The following is an 18,639-nucleotide window of genomic DNA, read 5'->3' as shown; positions in this document are numbered from 1 at the left end:
AGCCTCTGAACACAGAAACACACCAGAAACACACATATCAGTGCAACGCTCCATCTGTGTTAAACTGCCACATTCATAAAGGTTTTATGAGGGTAAACTTATAAGAAAATGTCAATAAGAAAAGCAAAAGAAAATGTGTGACCCTGCAGCACAAAAGCAGTGTTAAGTCGCTGGGGTATATTTGTAGCAATAGCCAACAATACATTGTACGGGTCAAAATGATCAATTTTTCTTTTAGGCCAAAAATCATTAGGAGATTAAGTTAAGATCATGTTCCATGAAGATATTTAGTAAATTTCCTACCGTAAATATATCAAAACTTAATTTTTGATTAGTAATATGCATTGCTAAGAACTTCATTTGAACAACTTTAAAGATGATTTTCTCAATATTTAGATTTTTTTGCACCCTCAGATTCCAGATTTTCAAATATTGTCCTATCCTAACAAACCATACATCAATGGAAAGCATATTTATTCAGCTTTCAGATGATGCATAAATCTCAATTTCACAAAATTGACCCTTATGACTGGTTTTGTGCTCCAGAGTCACATATGTTATATTATATATAATTTCATTTATAGTGTCATTTAGCGCCTTTCCGTTTGATCTGGATTCTTTGACTAATGCTGACAGTGTCATAAGACATGCAGAGTCCAATATTTATCATTAATCACATCATATCACAAGAGACTAATATGTATTATTATGGGATATTTTCAGAGGCTGATCTGCTGCTGCGTGTTAATTGTCTTCTGGTAAGCTTCTAGAACGTCATGTGCTCTTCTCTGTACCTCCTAAAGGACATAATCATGACATCATGGTCATAAGACATGTTGTTCTGCTCAGCTAGCAGTCTATATGCTTCTTTTCCTCTATTAATAATATATATATATATATATATATATATATATCGTATATATATATATATATATATATGTATGATTTTCTGCTTACATTATAAACATATTCAAATTAGTTGTAATATGAAAGTAGCACTTTCACTTAAGATAAAAGTTAAAACATGTTTAATTTACTTACTATGAATTAAGACATCTTTAATATACTTTAATGTTTATTGTGATGACGTTTTAAAATATGCATCACAGTTTCTGTTATGTATATAAAAAAACACCAGAAAAATTAACAAAACCCACAATCATTTTTGCAATCAGTAAAACTAGCATGCGTTCTGCACGCCTGTTTCACATTTTTCAGTGTAATGCATAAGAAATCAAATGGAGGTGTGAAAACATTTGTTGACTACCATTTTGATTTTTCAAAACTGAATTTAGGAATAACCGTCAATCTGAAAGTGGTGAAATCTAATCTATTTGCTTCAACACTGACCTTTTAATCTGACTTCAAACCACTTTAGATCAGGATTTCATGTGTTTTTTAGCTACACTTTTTGAGTCCAAAAAGAGTTTGAGCGTGTTAAGAGATATGTATATACTGTACTTGTGTGTGTGTGTGTGTGTGTGTGTGTTTACCTCTGTAGTGCTCCATACGTGTGTGATGTGTGACTCCCTGTGAGCGAAAGCTGAGGCTGAGGATGTAACGTGGGTCTGAACTGTCCCGCACCAAAAACGAGCCATCTGGCTTTCCTCTCAGCTTCATTTCAGCATCCTCCCAGTTCATCGGCCCCCAATACCAGCCACACTGCAGACACAAACACACAATGACCATACAACAGTGAGAAAAACCCACAACCACAGGAAGCCACAGTCATATTTCATTGTTAAAAAGGTCTATACATGAACATGAGTGAACAACGAGTGGAATGCTGCGTCCCAATTCTCCTACTTATACTATGCCCTAAAAGTATATACTCTTTTTGTGAAGAAAAAGTACATACTTTTGAGTATGTAGAAGAATAGTAGGCAAGCTTTGGGACATACTACTTCGTCATAGCTGCTTCTTTAACGGACGCTCTGTTGCTTAGTTACGTGCATTCTGTGACTGTTTAAACTGCCCTGTCAATCATCTTGTCACAGTTAACATCATCCACATTTAGTTTAATTTGATTTCCTACCGTATTGGAGAGAAATTAAGAGGCACGTTGATTTGCTAGTCGCGGGTCTATCATGCCAAGAACTCTGCTCATGTGTTTGCATAATGATGCATTTAAAAGTTATGACCAAACGTATCATTATAAAAGCTCATAGTGTTGCTGCAGATGAAATATAACGTGGATAACATTAAATTAATATTTTTCATCAGGTTAGACATTGATTATTTATCACTCAAATCCCTTTCTCTACCTGTCCGTCGGTCGCGTATATCCGCCATGTTTGTATTTTTTTAACACTTTTTATGCATGTTTGTAGTTCTAATCGAATCCTCGTCCACCGCGGAATGTGTTGTGGGCAATATTAGCTGTTAGAGTGTGCATCGATCTGCACTTCGAATTCTAACCGGAAGTAGTAGACCATCCGGGAATCTTTGGCATACTTTTTTAAACATACTATGATTTGGGACATACTAATTCTATTTTCGAAATACTATTTAGGACGGATAGTATGCGAATTGGGACGCAGCAGAAGTTTTCAATTATAAAACGGATAGTTCCGGTCCTTGATTCTGATTGGTTGAGCTGTGTTCGAAGCTGTTGTAAATTACTCTACAAACATACACCTTTGTTTACGTCTGTGTGTTGCTCGGCAACCACTTTGTTGCAACCACAACGGTTTCTGAGGAACTACATTGTTTGGCGGAAGAATAATGTTTTTATTAATATCATTACATTTTATTTGCTTAGTTTTATTTTGTGAAACCTTGCTACAAATATGGAATAACCGTTTTCTAAAATTTAACGTCATGCTTAACAACGCCCCTTAGCTGTTATAAATTCACTGTAAACCACGGCTTTTGTCTCTCACCCGCTCCAGCTCTCTCAGGCTGGCAGTGAAGCTGCTGGAATCGGCTCCTCTCAGTGGACACATGATTGGGGGCGGGGCCACTCTAGCCGGGGCCGGAGTCTCCATTGGTGATGGGACCAAATGTGGAAGTGCCCGGAAGAAAGCATCTGAGACACAAAAGAACCATTTTTTAATACAACATCAAATATTGAGTTGTATTCTAAAACTAGCTAAATGAAAAATGTGATCAAAAATTGAGTAAATTTAGTAATATTGTGAAATATTATTACAAAAATAGTATTACAAAAATATTACAAAAGTAAATTATTACTGTGATGGCAAAGCTGAATTTCCACAGCTTTGTGGAAACACTTATTATTATCAATATTAAAACAGTTGTGCTCCTTAACGTTTTTCTGGAAATCGCAATATTTTTGGTCCAGGTTCTTTAATAAATGGAAAGTTTAAAAGAACAGCATTTATTTGAAATAGAAATCTTTTGTAACATTATGAATGTTACAACTCAAATAATAGTTTAAAACATTTTAGATTAAAATGTATTGATATACGGGAAAGTGTATATTTTTGGTCCTGTAACTGATCACCATTTCTGCAAGTTTCTCATTATAGTGTGACAGGACTATACGTGTCTGTAATGTCTAATATGAAGTTATTAGAAACTGTATATGAACTACGTATAACAATTAGACAAGAATATAATATATATTATTCAGATGAATTAGACGGAGTCCAGGGCTAGTTGTCACATTTTTTACACCAGTGAATATTTATCAGTGTAGGTTTATTTTTGAATGTTCATTTCATTTGTGTACAAACCTTACATTCTTTGAAAACGGAACATTTTCACCATTATTGCCCAGGAAAAAGATACAGTTCACTGAACACAAGTTGCCCTTTTGTGACAACATGCCCCAGTTGTGTTTTATATTGTGTTCACTTGTTTGCCCAACAGCTGATTGGTGATTCTAATTTCATAGGATTCTGAACTGGGTGTATAAAACAAAACCATTGCTAATTTACCGAAACCCCTTTCCTTATGCCAACTCCCCTCTGTGACAACTTGCCCCAGTCTCGCCTATAGCACATCACACTGCAGGACACTGATGAAATGTCATATCAACTACCAATAACCATGTGTACATGCTATGTTGTAGTTACCATATCTTTAACCTCTGTTATATTTTATACACAAGTTATATGTCTATATGAGACAAAGTTTGAACTCTACAGTATGACACCATCGCTCACACTTCCTCTCTTTACAAACACACATTAGTCACACCGCCTTTTTCCTCTGAACGGCAGGAACTGAAAAATGGAACCACACGATCAACCAAAGCCTTTGTTAAGCAAAACGATACATGTGGTGGGTGACATGTATTGTCTTGGCCGTTCAAAAGAATACCACAGTTACGTTCACACTTCATTCCGTTTCTCTGTACGTTTAATGAATGAAATAAAGGTGATTCTGAGGGCAGAAATTGACACCCTGAAACCAAAAAGACACCCTGAAACACACACACCGCCCCCTCCACTGCACCCAAGTCTTACCATTGAGGCTGAGACTATGCTGGATGGTGGCGTGGAGAGGGGGAGGAGGAGGAAGAGGCAGGGGGAGAGACTGCAGGGAGGCCCCCATTACACTCACTAGGAAAGGCCCAGGCTGCGGCCCACCTATATCGTCTGGAAGAGAGCAGGAGGGAGGGTTCAGAGCCAGGAGAATAAGGAGATGTCACAGAAAAAGAAAGCAATAGAAGGGCAAACAGAAGCGAAGAGAAGGTTCAAGTCTATTAGAATGAGACAGGTGCCACGGGCGATGAAGAGGAATCAGAACATGACTGAATTCAACCCTAACACCACTCAGCTTCAGAGCAAAGGGATGGCAACATCCTTCATTCTTGCATATATTAGCAAAAGTAGATCAAAATGCAGCCAGATTATACTGTGCAAACCGCAGTATTGGAACTAACATGAATACTGCATTCAATGACCTGCGCTTTATGTATGAGTAACATGTACTTTTGCCTGTCTGAACCATAAAGGAGCAGGACAAATCCTCCAATTACGTGACAATATCTGATCCTCTTATAGCACTTGAAGACTAAGACACCGTGACAGGACGCATATGACACGGGGAGCTGCAACGTGAAAATAAATCTAAAGTAAAAATAAATCTACATGCTGGCATGTGCATTCAATCACACGCTCACAACACTGGGAAATTCCTAAAAATGCTAAAATTATGCTAAAAAATTTACTTTAAAAGAATATTCCGGGTTCAATACAGTGCTATTGTAGCTTTTATTAACACTTTGATTTTTTTTTTTATACATTCGGTTTTCATTTTAGTTTTCATTAAAATTTTAGTAACTTTGTTGTATGCTTTTGTCATTTTTAAAAAATGTCTATATAGTTTTTTTTATTTTAATATATTTTATTTAATTTTTGGATCTTTTAGTACAAGTTAAGTTAAATTAAAATGAGAAATGTTGCCTTGGCAGTTATTTTATTTTATTTCAGGTAGTGTTTATTTTAGTTTTCTACAATAATAATGCATATTCTTTTAAGAACATTTGTGATCCAGCACTTTTAAGTGTAATTATACTCACTGTTTCAATAGTGCAGCCACAAGATGTGAACAATATGAGTGTTAACATGACTGTAGTGAGGAAAAATCACTTACTAACCTTTTCAGTGTAAAGTTATATCCAATTTTACAACTTTGTTGTGTTGACAATACAATGCTGTGAACTTTAAAACATATGTAGCAATTAATTAAACAGCTTTATAGCAAAAAAAAATCACAATTTTTAGCAAAATAAATAAAGTAATTTTTATCATATTTGAATTTCTGCTTTTAAATCCTCCAAAAATTGGTCCTTTTCACTTCCATTTCCAAGTACCCTGTAATTTTTATTTTACTTTTTTTTTTACAAAACAAGTCAAAATTATTTTCATGCTGCTAACATTATTCCACAAAAGCATTTAATTGAGCTTAACTTGTATTGAAACCTGGAATATTCCTTAAAACCTCCAACCTAAACATGATAAACAATCAACTTCAAACACACAATGACTGAATAATCCACATACCTAATCATCTTCATTCACTCATGACAAAGATTGCTTCTTCATACATAAATATTCAGATCCAATACTCCAGTACTGTGATCATTTCAATCTTCAGTACCAAAGAGCAAACACTGCCACACTGAGCTGATGAACTGGAAGAGCGTCTTTATTAGAAATGGAACTGCTCGCCTGTGAGCCAAACACCGGTGAAGTCAAACCACAACTAGACTTACACAGTAACTCACTTTAAGTGGCGCTTCTGTGAATTTTATGCTTGCAGAATGCAATCAGAGACTCTGGTAACCATGAAATGAAAAGAATGAAGTCTGAATAAGAAAGGGAAATGAAAGGACAAAGTGAAAGAATGAGCATGTAGGCTGACGTCCTACACTGCATCTTTAACATCCGCCTTGGGTTTGATCACAGAGGTGAGGTGAAAAACTCGCCGTTTACAAAAGTGCAACAGGTATCTCAGCAGTTTGAACACTTGTGATGGGAGTTTGAGGAGAGGGACTTTGTTTTCAACACCAGTGACATTGCATTTTCATACAGCAAAAAAAATAATAAATTAAATAAAAATAAAAAAGTAAATAAATGAATAATAGTAATCATTTTTCCTTAAGATCATATTGTATCATTTTCTTCTAAAGCCACACACAACCGGCAAAGTTTAACATGGATGATTTTGGTTGAATATTTGATTGACAGGTGAGCAGGCGGTCCTTTGATGTTACTTGAAACAAATGAGCATTTACATTACAAATGTGATCTGGTTAAATGCGTTTGGTCTGAATGATCACAAAATATATCAACCATATTTATGGAATTTTCCAATTTGAAAGGTCCCCAAACTCCATCAAAAATTGTATATTTAACTCTTAAAGGGGTCATATGATGCTTTTTTAAAGATCATTATTTTGTGTATTTGGTGTAACAGAATATGTTGACATGCTTTAATGTTCAAAAAACACATTATTTTTCAAATACTGTACATTATTGTAGGTCCTCTATGCCCCGCCTCTCTCAAACGCTTCGTTTTCTACAATCCGTCACATTGGTGACGTTGACCAATAGCAGCACAGAAGCTCTTTCATACACAGGTTTCAAACATGGCAAAACGAAAGAGAGACGATGGTGCTGCTAGGTGGAATTATGAGATGGAGGAAAGGTTTGTGGAGCTGTGGCAACAGTACTCCTGCCTGTATGATGTGTCATCCAGGGACTACCATGACAGAACAAAGAGAGAAAAATGCTGGCGAACGACAGCGGAAGCGCTTTAGCAATGTTTACACTCTTGTTTCCCGACAAAAATATCGTGTAGTCTGAACCCGGCATTAGGACAACTTTGATGAACTTTTTTGATCCACTTCAAATGTTGACTACTGTATATAAGTTATCTTTTCCTTTGACATATTTGTTAGCATTTCTTTCAGCCAATGTCCTAGATTTGGTGCACAAATACTTCCAATTTAAAGAAATAAGTCATTTTACTTGAAGAATACATATATTTATAAATATATTGAATCTTTTATAACTTGATCTCTTTAGGATATAAATGAAATACAAATATTTATGTCTATATTTAGTGCCCACCACTTGTGAGTGAATCTCCCAAAATGGATGTTAATTCCATGTTCAAATGTTTGGAGTCAGTACATTTTTTTTTTTTAAAGAAATTAACACTTTTATTTGGCAAGGATGTGTTGAATTGATGAAAAGGGCCAATAAAGACATCAATGATGTTACAAATAAATGCTACTCTTTTGAACTTTCTATTTTAAAAAAGGTTCAAATTCATCATGGTTTCCAGAATATCGAGAATGATAATCAAAGTTTCTTGAGCAGCAAATTGTAATAATTTACGAAGGATCATGTGACACTGAAGTCTGTAATGGCTCATGAAAATTCAGCTTTGCCTTCACAGGAACAAATTACATTTTATATTATATTAAAACAGAACACAGATTTTAAATTGCAATAATAGTTCACAATATACAATTTCACTGTGTTTTTATTCAAACAAATGCAGCCTCGTTGAACATAAGGGACTGTTTAAAAAGCATTTTAAAAATCTTACCAACCTCAAACTTTTGAACGGTAGTGAATCAAACTATGCGCACAGACAGATACAGAAGCTAGAGGTGTCAGTGCGAAGGATAAAGGGAATATCCCAATAGCGAGGGATGGGGGAGAAATATTTAGAGAGTGTGAAACAGATGGAGATGTGAAAAGTAGAAACAAAGGAGATCGAGGAGGTGTGTGAACATCTGTAGTGGGGCTCACCTAGCAGACTGAGGCTCCGCCGAGGGGGAGGTGGAGGAGTGGGAGGGTGAGGGGAGTTCCTGCCTCTCTGAGAGATGTCCACATCAACCAAGGACACAGTCTCTCCTGTGACCAGACCCACAATACACAACTTAATGACAAGAGCCATAAGAACCACAACATTCAATGTTATAGCATAATTCCAAAGACTGGCCTAAAATGAGACTAATCTCATCCAAATCGTGTGTCTGTGTCATTATATTTCCCATGCATTGTGTAAGCTCATTAGTGGTTTGCAAATGTGCCTTCATTTAATGTATTCCAAGGATTCCTTTAGCTTCCACCCCATTATGCTTCCTTAAATCTACGTTTACCTGTAAAAGCGGGAGTAAAAGAGGCCGCAGAAAAGGCACTTTGTGCCCTTGTTAGTCCAGGTTGGCTGCAGAAAGAAAATAAGCAATTTAAATTATAAGCGTTTAAGAAAGACGACATATCAATTTTCATTAATTCTGTTCTGTATCTCAAGTTATTGTACCATTTTTAGTCTAGAATGAGCCACATTGATAACTACTAAAATATGTTATTTTTTAAAGTACAAGTTGATGATGAAATGAAATGTATTTTATGATCTAAAGTTTATGACAGAAAATATATATTTTTAGTTGAATATTTATGAAGTGACACAATTTATGTTTAGAAAGAAAAGTGCAAAAAGTGTCCCATTTCCTGATTAATTTCAATCACCAGTATGTGTGAGGGGCTAAATCTTTGATTGAAATGTTAACTGTTTTAGGGACACATTTAAAGCTGCACAACATGCAGAAAGGCCATAGGTTAAAGACCATAGTTTCTAAGTAAGTAAACAATGAATGCTAATATGCCATGTGTTGTTGCATACACAATTTCCAATGTGTTTTTGGAAAGAGGTTTATGATTTAATAGTAAATTAAGGTCTGTGTTGTTCTACAACTCAAAATTACACACAAATTTGAAGCTACTGTACAGACAATAGGTTACTAACCATGTTTGGACTACAATGGTTGTCAGAGTTGGGAAAGTTACTTTGGAAATGTAATAGGTTACAGATTACAAAGTTACCCTATTTAAAATGTAATAATTAGTGTAACTATTTCAATTAGCTACTTTATTCATGTAACTGGTTAGATTTGATTACTTCCTAATTACTTTTCTAAATTTATAACAAATGTTAATCATTTTGAAACATTTAAAGCAGGCATGGTTAATCAAATCCTTGCATATGACAGGAAACAGTGACATCTAACAATGCATTGGGAAAAAAATGTTAATCTTAAAAAATAAAGCATATACACAAACCCAAATAGGAAATTAATCAGTTAAGCATGTGTCCTATTCTGTCCTAAACTCCTGAAACATTGGTGTCTCATATTTTAAAGCAGTCAATGCAATTTGTGAAAGAAATCAATCATATCTGTATGTGTGTGAAAATATTGTGTAACCCCCTTTAATCGATAAAAATTTTTTTCAGTAACTATATTACAGTTACACTTATTTTGTAATTAAATGTAATGTAACTAGTTACTCCCCAACACTGATGGTTGTCCTATTCATTAAGCAATATTTTTAAAAAACTGCTTTTAAATTTTGATTTAAGGTGTGTGGTTTATTTTGTATGAAAACAAACACGAAATTGTCCTCAAATTATACAGTATAGACATAAAGTCACAGGAAAACATGTATACGTGTAAATAAAACTAGGCCTATACAAAAGTTCAAAGCTCGAGTATTTCATCAAGGTTGTTTTGGGCGGAAGGACTCACCTGGCCGTGTCTTGTTCTCCACCGCTCGCTCCGGACATGTCAACTAAACTGCCCGCCGAGGATATGGAGAACGTGACAGAAGGTCTCTTGTCCAAAAGGTTGTTAGAGCCACTACAGCTTTTAGTTCTGAAAAGTTTACTCAGACGGATTTTAAGCGAGCCCTTCCTGGATTTCCCTGGTACTTTCAGAGTCTTCTCTCCTCCGCTCGCAGCGGAAAGATGCGCCCGGGTCGCGCTCCGGTCCGGCCGGGTCTTCGGCGTCGACGCCTGGCTGGAGCACGGGGTGCCCTGGCTGGGTTCAGCTTGGGACGGGACCTCTGGAGTCAGTCTGTCGCTGGCAGGAGCCTGAGGCCTGGTGTTTACCGAGTCTCGTAACAAGCAACACGCCGGCGAGCAAAGTCCCCCCGACACCACCGAAGGGAAACACTTGAGCGCAAAAGCACCCGGTTCCGCGTTCTGAGACTCGGTCTTCTGGCACGCATTGATGCCCAGGCCGTTCACCTCCTCTGACCCGAGGCCCTCCAGTACCAGCAGCGCATCGCTGGTCTCGGTCGGGTCCTCTCCCTGTCTGATACCAGCCGAGCCGAGCACGCTTTGACACGAGCAGCGCTGCAGCTCGCCATCCTTGAGCAGAAACTCGGGAACCGGAGCGACTCCCAGCTCGCCGAATTTCCTCGCCAGCTCCAGCACAGGACCGTCGGGCAGCTGATGGAGGTGCCGCTGCGCCGTCACCGAGCTCGCTTTGTGATCCACCACCGGCGGCCAGTCTTGGTTGTCGGTGATCAAGCGATGCCGGTGGCACAGCTCGGCTCCATCCGTATCCGTAGCAACCGCTGGCAGCTTGAGCTGCGGATGCAGCGTCCATGTAGGCGGATGCTGAGCATCCACAGCGCCAGACTCGGAAGCGAGCGCCGCTTGGTCCTCAAAAGCCCTGCGCTGATCCTCCGAGTTGCTCTCGGCGAATCCCTCGGAGTCTCTCGATATGTTTCTGAACACCAACAGCTGAGGCCCCATTCCACCTCGGTGGGTGAGATCGTAACTGTGGGCCTCGGCTGAATGAAGAGGAGGCGGCGGCGCAGACAGCGCAGGTCTGGTCGCCATCACTCCCGAGTCAGGTGCCTCCGTTCCGCTGGCCTGCGGAGCTTTGTTCACCGCCGAGATGTGGCCGTGATTCTGCGTGCATTCAAAGTTCCCCTTGATAGCCACCGACGACAGATTCCCATTCTCCTCGTCCAAGCGGTCATCCTCTGCCGCGGAGACCAGGCGCATCAAGACAAAATCGGGAGACATATCTTGCGCGTTGTTCATTATTATTCCTCAATATACTGAAGGAATGAGCGATATCAGCGTTTCACATTGCTTCCAGTCATGAGATCTCGCTCGTGTGATGATGGTGATGATGATGGTAAATCCTCTTGGTGTTAGTTAGTTAGCCCCCTCATTCAGCGCCAGACAATTAGTGCATATAAACTCTATTTCAGTCGTTCCTTCAACATTGCGCACGTCCTCGTCTCATTTCGCGTCCGGCCTTAAAAACCTCCACGGGTATTTGTAGGGTCATACATAACGCTTCGTTTCACGCAATCCTAACGGCGTCTGTGGTCACATTACTGTCGAGGCCCCACCCGCTCGCTCACTTCCGCAAATTCGATGCGTTTCTCGTTTGGTCTTATCGGTGCCATTGCTGTCCAGTTGGCTGCAGGCTATGTGCTGTAACGGTGCTTTCATGTCATTTACCGCGCTGTTGTCTGGAAGATGGCCTTACCCACTGATGTTTATGATGTAGTGGCATCGCCTTTCCGCACGATTCCAGCGCCAGCGAAACTCTCCCTGCAAATCGGTTGCGTTATGAGTCAAAGACAAATGACTTGCATGATATCATCATTTGAATAATGACTCTAATCCTCTTATAGCTACTAAAAACGTAAAGCATTGTGTCAAACACAAGGCCTACAATCAAGAGAATATCAAATATCATGCTATACTTCATATTATGTAGCATGTATAAATATAACTTAATTAAACAAAAAATGCATTGGTTTTATTTGATTTTTTTCGTATTATTAACGCATAATATGGGGTATTTAACCAACAAGGTTTATATAAATTTAAATGCCAGAGTTTTCATTTAATGCATTTCAATTAATGTTATAGCCCAATAATTTAGCAACATTCATTTTAGTTTTAGATGGAACATAGCATGTCAATCTGCAGGACACGTCAACTTTCCAAAGTATTGCATGTCATCTACGCCTATAGATCATTGTACGTATGTATATGGCTATTAAAAGGCATATAGATATTCAATACAGTTATTGTTTACATTCACCCATTGTTCTGTGGTCAAGACTTTTCATTCGCGCTGTATTTGTGAAATGCGATTTCATTGATGGACCGAATGGTGTCGCTGTACACAAACATTTACACATGCCCACAAGAGCCCTTTAAAACCTGCCATCTCATAACACGAAGCGTGGATTTTATTAGTTATGGGTTTACACAAATATCAAGAAGAAAATGTGTTTTCACAGAACGTTGTCAGAGGAATATTACATGCGTTGACTACATCCTCTCCAATTAAATGCATACAACTGCGCACAAAGCTGAACACACATATCCATCCATTAAAAAAAACATTTGCACAATTTATTTTTTTGATTATTGTGTGCATGTATATAGATGCACATATGTCTATACACACAGCCACAGCCTCTGCAGTCCTGAGTGGGGGTGGGGCCCCACAGGAATGAGTGTTGAATCTCAGAACCCTGTTGCCATGGCACCAAAACAAGGATTTGCCTGCATTACCCAGTATGACTGAATTTGTCTGAATCATCTTTCTGTCTCTGACACACACACACACACACACACACACACAGAGATCTGACAGACGTTCATTCATGTAGAACACATGTGGAACATGTTTTCTTCTTCCTTCATTTTTTTAATTTCCCTGATTGTTGCACCAAACGTTTGGCACTTCAGAACGCAGTTTGTCTATCCGAGATTAACATTTCAGTGCACTTTATCTGCCAGGCAGATGCAGATTTGTAAACCGCTGCATGCACATATTCACAGATGCACAAAGTCGCACGCACGTACACAGTCCGTAAAAGACCACTCATGACTGAACCAGCCGGGGAGTGTTGGGTTAATCCACAAAGCGGTGAGATTCTGATGCATACCCCAACACAGAGGATTACCCTCCCATCCTCTCATCCATCAGCCCATCCTCATGCACATACACTCATCATAACAATCCAACATTAACAGATGTGCCACTCTCAGCGCTCACCACTACCGGGAGATTGGGAGAGATGGGAGAGAGGGAGAGATTTACAGGAGGGCTGCAGAGTGAGTGAACAGGTAAGCAGAGAGAGAAACGGGTATGTTGACGGTTTCTCATTGATCTCTGTTTCTCACTCCAGTTTCTTGCAGGTTCCAGCATCGTCGCATCCAGGGTGGACCCGACCCACTGATTGCAGGATGCATGGAGTTTAAGCATCGCCTGCTCTTTGAGCTTCTCCTTCACCTTCGAAAATGAATAGTGCATGTCGGTCCGTGTATGAATGCACACTTATCTGTTTGTGAAACCAAGACGCTGTTGGCAGCAAAGTGCGGTTGAACTCTATCACCACTGACACCTGTCAATCAGCTAACAAGAAGAGGAGAGAAGAAACAAAACCAGGGATAGAGAAGAAAAGAAGGCCAAGCATCTTTCAGGATGTGAGTAAGCACAAAGCTGATCTTTACCTTCACAAAAAGCATTGGAGGAGCAGTTGCTTCAAAGATGGGCCTGTGTGTTGGTCTGCTACCTCTACTGCTGCTACTTCCCATCCTGCTCTCTGCTCAGCTCACCACTGTGTCTGAACTTGAGGACACGTCCAGCTTGGAGTTCACCCCAACTCCTTGTCTTACTGACCCAAATACTGTAGCAGGGAAGAACTCGTCTTCCAGTGCTCGACCCACCAGTCCGGCTCCAGTAAAAGCGAGCACGGAGGAGGACCAGTCTGCCGCGGAGAGCTACCTCTACACTGGCAATTCGTCTTCTTTGGCTGCCGCTACCTGCACACGGAGTTTCCAGCTGCCTGTTCGACTGGGATCTCCGCCTAGAGACCTTCTCTCTCTCTTGCACCAAGCCATAGCGTCTCTGACCAATGCTGCCAACTTTCTCAACCTGATATTCCAAGCTAGTGAGCTGAGAGAAACGAGTGTACGAGAGGATATCGAGTGGTACCATGCACTGGTGCGGGCTATGCTTGAAGGGGACAGGCCGGGCCTGGTCAGACGAGCTTTTCTAACATTCGACGCCGACCCCACGATCCAACAGCCCCAACTGGTGCTCCGTGCCTCCAAAGGCACAACCCAGGACATTCTTCTGCAGGACCTGACGTCTGCCTGGAGCAGCTTCCATCCTCCTGCACCTGACCAAAGCTGGTTCGATATGTTTAAGTCTAGCTCTCCACCCCTCCATGCCTTGTCGAAACGGGTTCTTCTAAATGACCTAAGCACCCTAGACACTCCCAAGTGGGCACGTGGGGATAGTTATGTGATCAATAGCAGTGGGGTTCAGTGGGGCGAAGCCCCTTTCCTTGAGTGCATTGATGGCCGTTTTTTGCCAGGGTGGTTACTCAGTCTCTCAATGCCATTTTATGGGTTGAAGCCAGACCTCAACCCAGAGTTCAGGTGAGTGCTGAAATGGTTTCTCGTTTTTGTGTGTTCAAGTTTGTGTACTCATAATGTCTTTAAAATATTTCTTAGTGTCAATTCACTTGAAGGGATCATTCATTTAAAAATTGACATTCATTATTCTTCTGTGAAATACAAAAGAAGATATTTTGAAGAATGTTTTTTGTCCATACAATGAAAAGGAACAATTCCATATTTTATAGACAAAAACGATCTTCTTTTGTATTTCATTGAAGAAAGAAACTCGTCAGATTTGGAACGACACAGCAGAATGTCCATTTTTGGGTGAACTATCCGATTAATTTAATTTCAAGTCTTCCATCATTAGTGTATCTTTGCTTTGGTGGTGTAGGGGTGTTATCCGTGTCGACTTCAACATCCAGGGATTCAATGTGGATCAGTGTGCCAGTGGAGACTTCTGGTTTGCAAACACACATCAATGTAATCGGACCAGCATGGAGGTGAGTGTACTGTACACTGAACACAAATTCAATCATCTCATATAGGACTTACTGTAGACACCAAGGGCTTCCAGTGTCATCAAGTTTAATCAACACTTTACAATAAGATTCAACTTATTAACATTATTTAAAGGGATAGCTCGACCAAAAATGAAAACTTTGTCATCATTGATTTCCCTCGCGTCATTCCAAACTTTTAAGACTTTCCTTTGTTGTGCGAAACATAAAAAAGATATTTTGAAGAATGTCTCGGTGTTTAGTATTAAAACATATTAGTACATTTAGATTACTAAAATGCTGTAAGATTGTTAGTTCATCGTGTTTTCATTGTCAAAATGAAAGAAAAAAAGAGAAACTTTAACCCACAATGAATGCAGCAATATACAGTATAATAAGCTGTTTTTGCTTGGGTGGATTTCACTAACCAGGGACAAGCAGGGCCAAAACACATTCAGAGATCCACTCAAAACGCGGTGAAGTGATTTATTTTTGTATGTGTCTCTGTGAGCATGTTTGATTCTCCACTGCAATCTATAATGTTAGCAACTGAATTTTGTTACCAGCTATGCTTTCCTCTAATATTCTTCCTGTAAATTACATCACAAGATCAGTTTTTTTGGATTGATGCTCCTTAAAAAATTTATACCTGGATCAAAAATAATAATTATTTCATTTACTCCCCCTTACGTTGTTCCAAACCTGTATGACTTTCAACATAAAAGACGACAAATTAAGAAATGCGTTTTTTTATTCATACAGTGGAAGTCAATGATAACCAAAACTGTTTGGTTACCAACATTCTTCAAAATATCTTCTTTTGTGCTCCACTGAAGAAACTCATACAGGTTTGGAATGACATGAGGAGTTTTTATTTCTGCATGAGCTATTCTTTTAACTTTAAAACCACTCACTGTTTCATTAAGCCTGTTGCCATCAGATCTGGCATCTCGCTATGTATATTATCTAGATATTAAGTTTGAAATCCATTAGTAATCCATCACCTGCTTTGCTCATTATTTCGCTGGATTGTTATATATGTTTACCATTTTCAGTTTTCTCCCACTTTCATCCAGACCTTCTATTTAAAGATGTGAGCACTGGGTGCAGGATGATCTGAAGGATTAGGTTGATAATCCTGTGATGCTCACACACACAGCACCCCCATCCACCCGACTCCGACCCCCTCCCAGAGGGCACAAGCTCATACACCCCCCTTTCACAAGACCCAGACCCCCCCATCGTCCCGTCCTACCAGAGCACAAGCTCACAGGTGTTGGCAGGTTAAGCAACGGCAGGATTTGGCACACTGAACGAATTGAATGAGAATTGAGTTGATCCGCCTATAAATGAAAGGAGCAGCGTATTCATAGAACAGTGTCATGATGATGCATTCATTACATGAAACATTAGTTTGACATGATGCATGATATAATCCCATGAATAAGGTTACATATGATGTCACTTAAGAATCATGTTCTTAAGTGAGTTGCCTGATTAAATAAAGGTAAAATAGAAAATAACATAAATGTATGTGAACAGTGCTGGATTTCCCTGAATAAAAAGATAAAGCTCTGTCAATGGAGGTATTACCCCTCCATTTAGGATTTAGCTTAGATGAACTCAGAGTGAGTCTGATGTGTGGGTCAGCCGACTCTCGCAGATAAACCGCTGATGAGGGACTGACTGCACATGCAATTAATGGCAGAAAGCAGAGAGAACACAATCATACTCAGTCGCTGGCAGGAACATCAGTGTTGATTTCCCCTTTCTGGGAGCAAGACATTTGCTTACCGCTGAAGGTAAACACGTGAGCAGACTTCATGTCTCTTTCTTTCTCTTCCCCTCAGTGTGAATCCATCCCGCAACAGGGCTTCCGGATGGGCCAGTACTGCTGCCGATGTAAAAAGGGCTACTACAGTCCAAATCCAGACACAGAAAACAAAAGTAAGAATCTTGAAACGATCAAAAATCAGTCACAGAGACAGTGAGTCTACAGTGGCTTCAGTCTTATTTTATTGGATAATATATAGCTAACATGGTGACTTATAAGAGTACCTGAATTATTTATTAAACTTAAGTTATTTGTATTTTTGATAACCCTAGTGAAAAATAAATATACTAAAATGGATTTTGAATTAAAACTTAAACTTTGAATTAAAACTTGCAATTGTACTTTCAGTATACTAAACTGCTATACTTAAAGTCTGCCAAATTGGAACAACTAATTTTGTGCTTAATGCACTTTAATTGTGTGGAAGTATAGTGCTGAAGTCCAACTAAAGACATACTGAAGTATATCTGATTGTGCTAAAGTGGAACTATTGCAAGTATACTTCAGGTACACTTTAAATATCTTGCATTTAAAGACTGATTATTGATCACTAAAATATGACACTATCCTCATCATCAGTGACATTAAAACACATTTTAGGCTTAATATTAAGAAATGTGCATTGTGCACAAGTAGTACTCCAAATAAAGTTTAATGATAATTTATATATCAGTAAGTCTCGAGTGATATGTCAGTAAATATGTTAATAGATTTGAACTATACGTAGTATGAAATAATGTATTTAAAATATATTACTTCTTTACTAAGAAATTAAGCTGTATGATCATTATAGCTGAAAGTATTTATTTAAAATTAGATGCTAAAAATTTTAATTAAAAATAAAAAGCAACAACTGCTTATTAATCACTGATTGTCAAGTTAGCTGCAGTTTAGGTTTTATTTATTTATTTATTAATGATTGGACAATGGTCAAAGTTATAGTAGCAAGGCAGTAAAAGATTAGCTTTGACACGATTTTTGACCAAAGTAAATCATTAATGCTTAAATATATTCATATATATATATTTTATAATTAAGCTATATGATTGTTCTAGGTTAAAGTATTAACTTAAAATTAAATGTTAAAAATTAAATGATTGACTGTCAGGATCAGCCGTTTTATTTATTTCTTTATCTATTATTCATACAACTATGTGTGTGTGTATATATATATATATATATATACACACACACACATACATACATACATACACACACACACATATTGTTATTATTTAATTTGCTTTTTAAATTCATTTAATATTGATATTTTCATTTAAAAATTCATTTTCTTAATTTAATATATTATTATTATTTAATTCGCTTTTTTAGTTCATTTAAAATTGGTTCATTTACAGAATAAGAAATGAGAGTATATGGTGTTACAGGGAACAACCGTTTGAATAGTACCCGAGCTTGTTACCCAGAAGTCCCTGTGTGTCTGCCCTGTTGGCCCGGCTGTGATGAGTGCGAGGATGGAGCCCCGTGTTGGGTGCAGGAAGACTGGCTTCTGAGGACGGGTGTCCTGGCCGTGCAGGGCCTTTTCATGCTCCTTGTGCTTATCAGCATGCTGGTGGCATATCAGTGCAGGAGAACCAAGGTACATTTTTAGCACATGATTAATCAGATATGCTATATATACTG

At 38.7% G+C, this 18,639-nt stretch overlaps 2 protein-coding genes and 1 long non-coding RNA gene across 4 annotated transcripts in view; 2 read left to right on the top strand and 1 right to left on the bottom strand.

The window, feature by feature from the left end:
• Window positions 1-2,067, top strand: part of LOC107753859 (uncharacterized) — an 18,929-nt gene extending 16,862 nt beyond the window's left edge. The window contains exon 3 of the long non-coding RNA XR_001641515.1: window positions 2,056-2,067. This is a non-coding gene — a long non-coding RNA (uncharacterized LOC107753859). The remainder of the gene's footprint in view (window positions 1-2,055) is intronic.
• The window catches only part of LOC107753846 (suppressor of cytokine signaling 7-like), a 16,152-nt gene extending 4,525 nt beyond the window's left edge, over window positions 1-11,627 (bottom strand). Inside the window, exons 1-6 of one of the 2 annotated variants that reach the window (XM_016570112.1) lie at window positions 10,016-11,627; window positions 8,591-8,655; window positions 8,238-8,342; window positions 4,434-4,565; window positions 2,883-3,028; window positions 1,494-1,662 (exon numbers count right to left, since the gene is read on the bottom strand). In XM_016570112.1, the coding sequence (XP_016425598.1) occupies window positions 1,494-1,662; window positions 2,883-3,028; window positions 4,434-4,565; window positions 8,238-8,342; window positions 8,591-8,655; window positions 10,016-11,322 (1,924 nt within the window). In that variant the 5' untranslated portion in view covers window positions 11,323-11,627. The remainder of the gene's footprint in view (window positions 1-1,493; window positions 1,663-2,882; window positions 3,029-4,433; window positions 4,566-8,237; window positions 8,343-8,590; window positions 8,656-10,015) is intronic. The other variant, XM_016570113.1, reaches the window with a different exon arrangement.
• A 1,672-nt stretch (window positions 11,628-13,299) lies between these two features.
• Window positions 13,300-18,639, top strand: part of LOC107753843 (probable G-protein coupled receptor 179) — a 14,871-nt gene continuing 9,531 nt past the window's right edge. Inside the window, exons 1-5 of the mRNA XM_016570108.1 lie at window positions 13,300-13,380; window positions 13,453-14,700; window positions 15,056-15,164; window positions 17,012-17,108; window positions 18,384-18,595. Coding sequence (XP_016425594.1) covers window positions 13,805-14,700; window positions 15,056-15,164; window positions 17,012-17,108; window positions 18,384-18,595 — 1,314 coding nt within the window. The 5' untranslated portion in view covers window positions 13,300-13,380; window positions 13,453-13,804. The remainder of the gene's footprint in view (window positions 13,381-13,452; window positions 14,701-15,055; window positions 15,165-17,011; window positions 17,109-18,383; window positions 18,596-18,639) is intronic.

Source organism: Sinocyclocheilus rhinocerous, unplaced genomic scaffold, assembly GCF_001515625.1.
Source record: "Sinocyclocheilus rhinocerous isolate Xijiao unplaced genomic scaffold, SAMN03320098_v1.1 scaffold711, whole genome shotgun sequence".
NCBI classification, from domain to species: Eukaryota; Metazoa; Chordata; class Actinopteri; order Cypriniformes; family Cyprinidae; genus Sinocyclocheilus; species Sinocyclocheilus rhinocerous.
The sequence above is the reverse complement of the archived record's forward strand: the minus strand, read 5'-3'. Positions and strand labels throughout refer to the sequence as shown.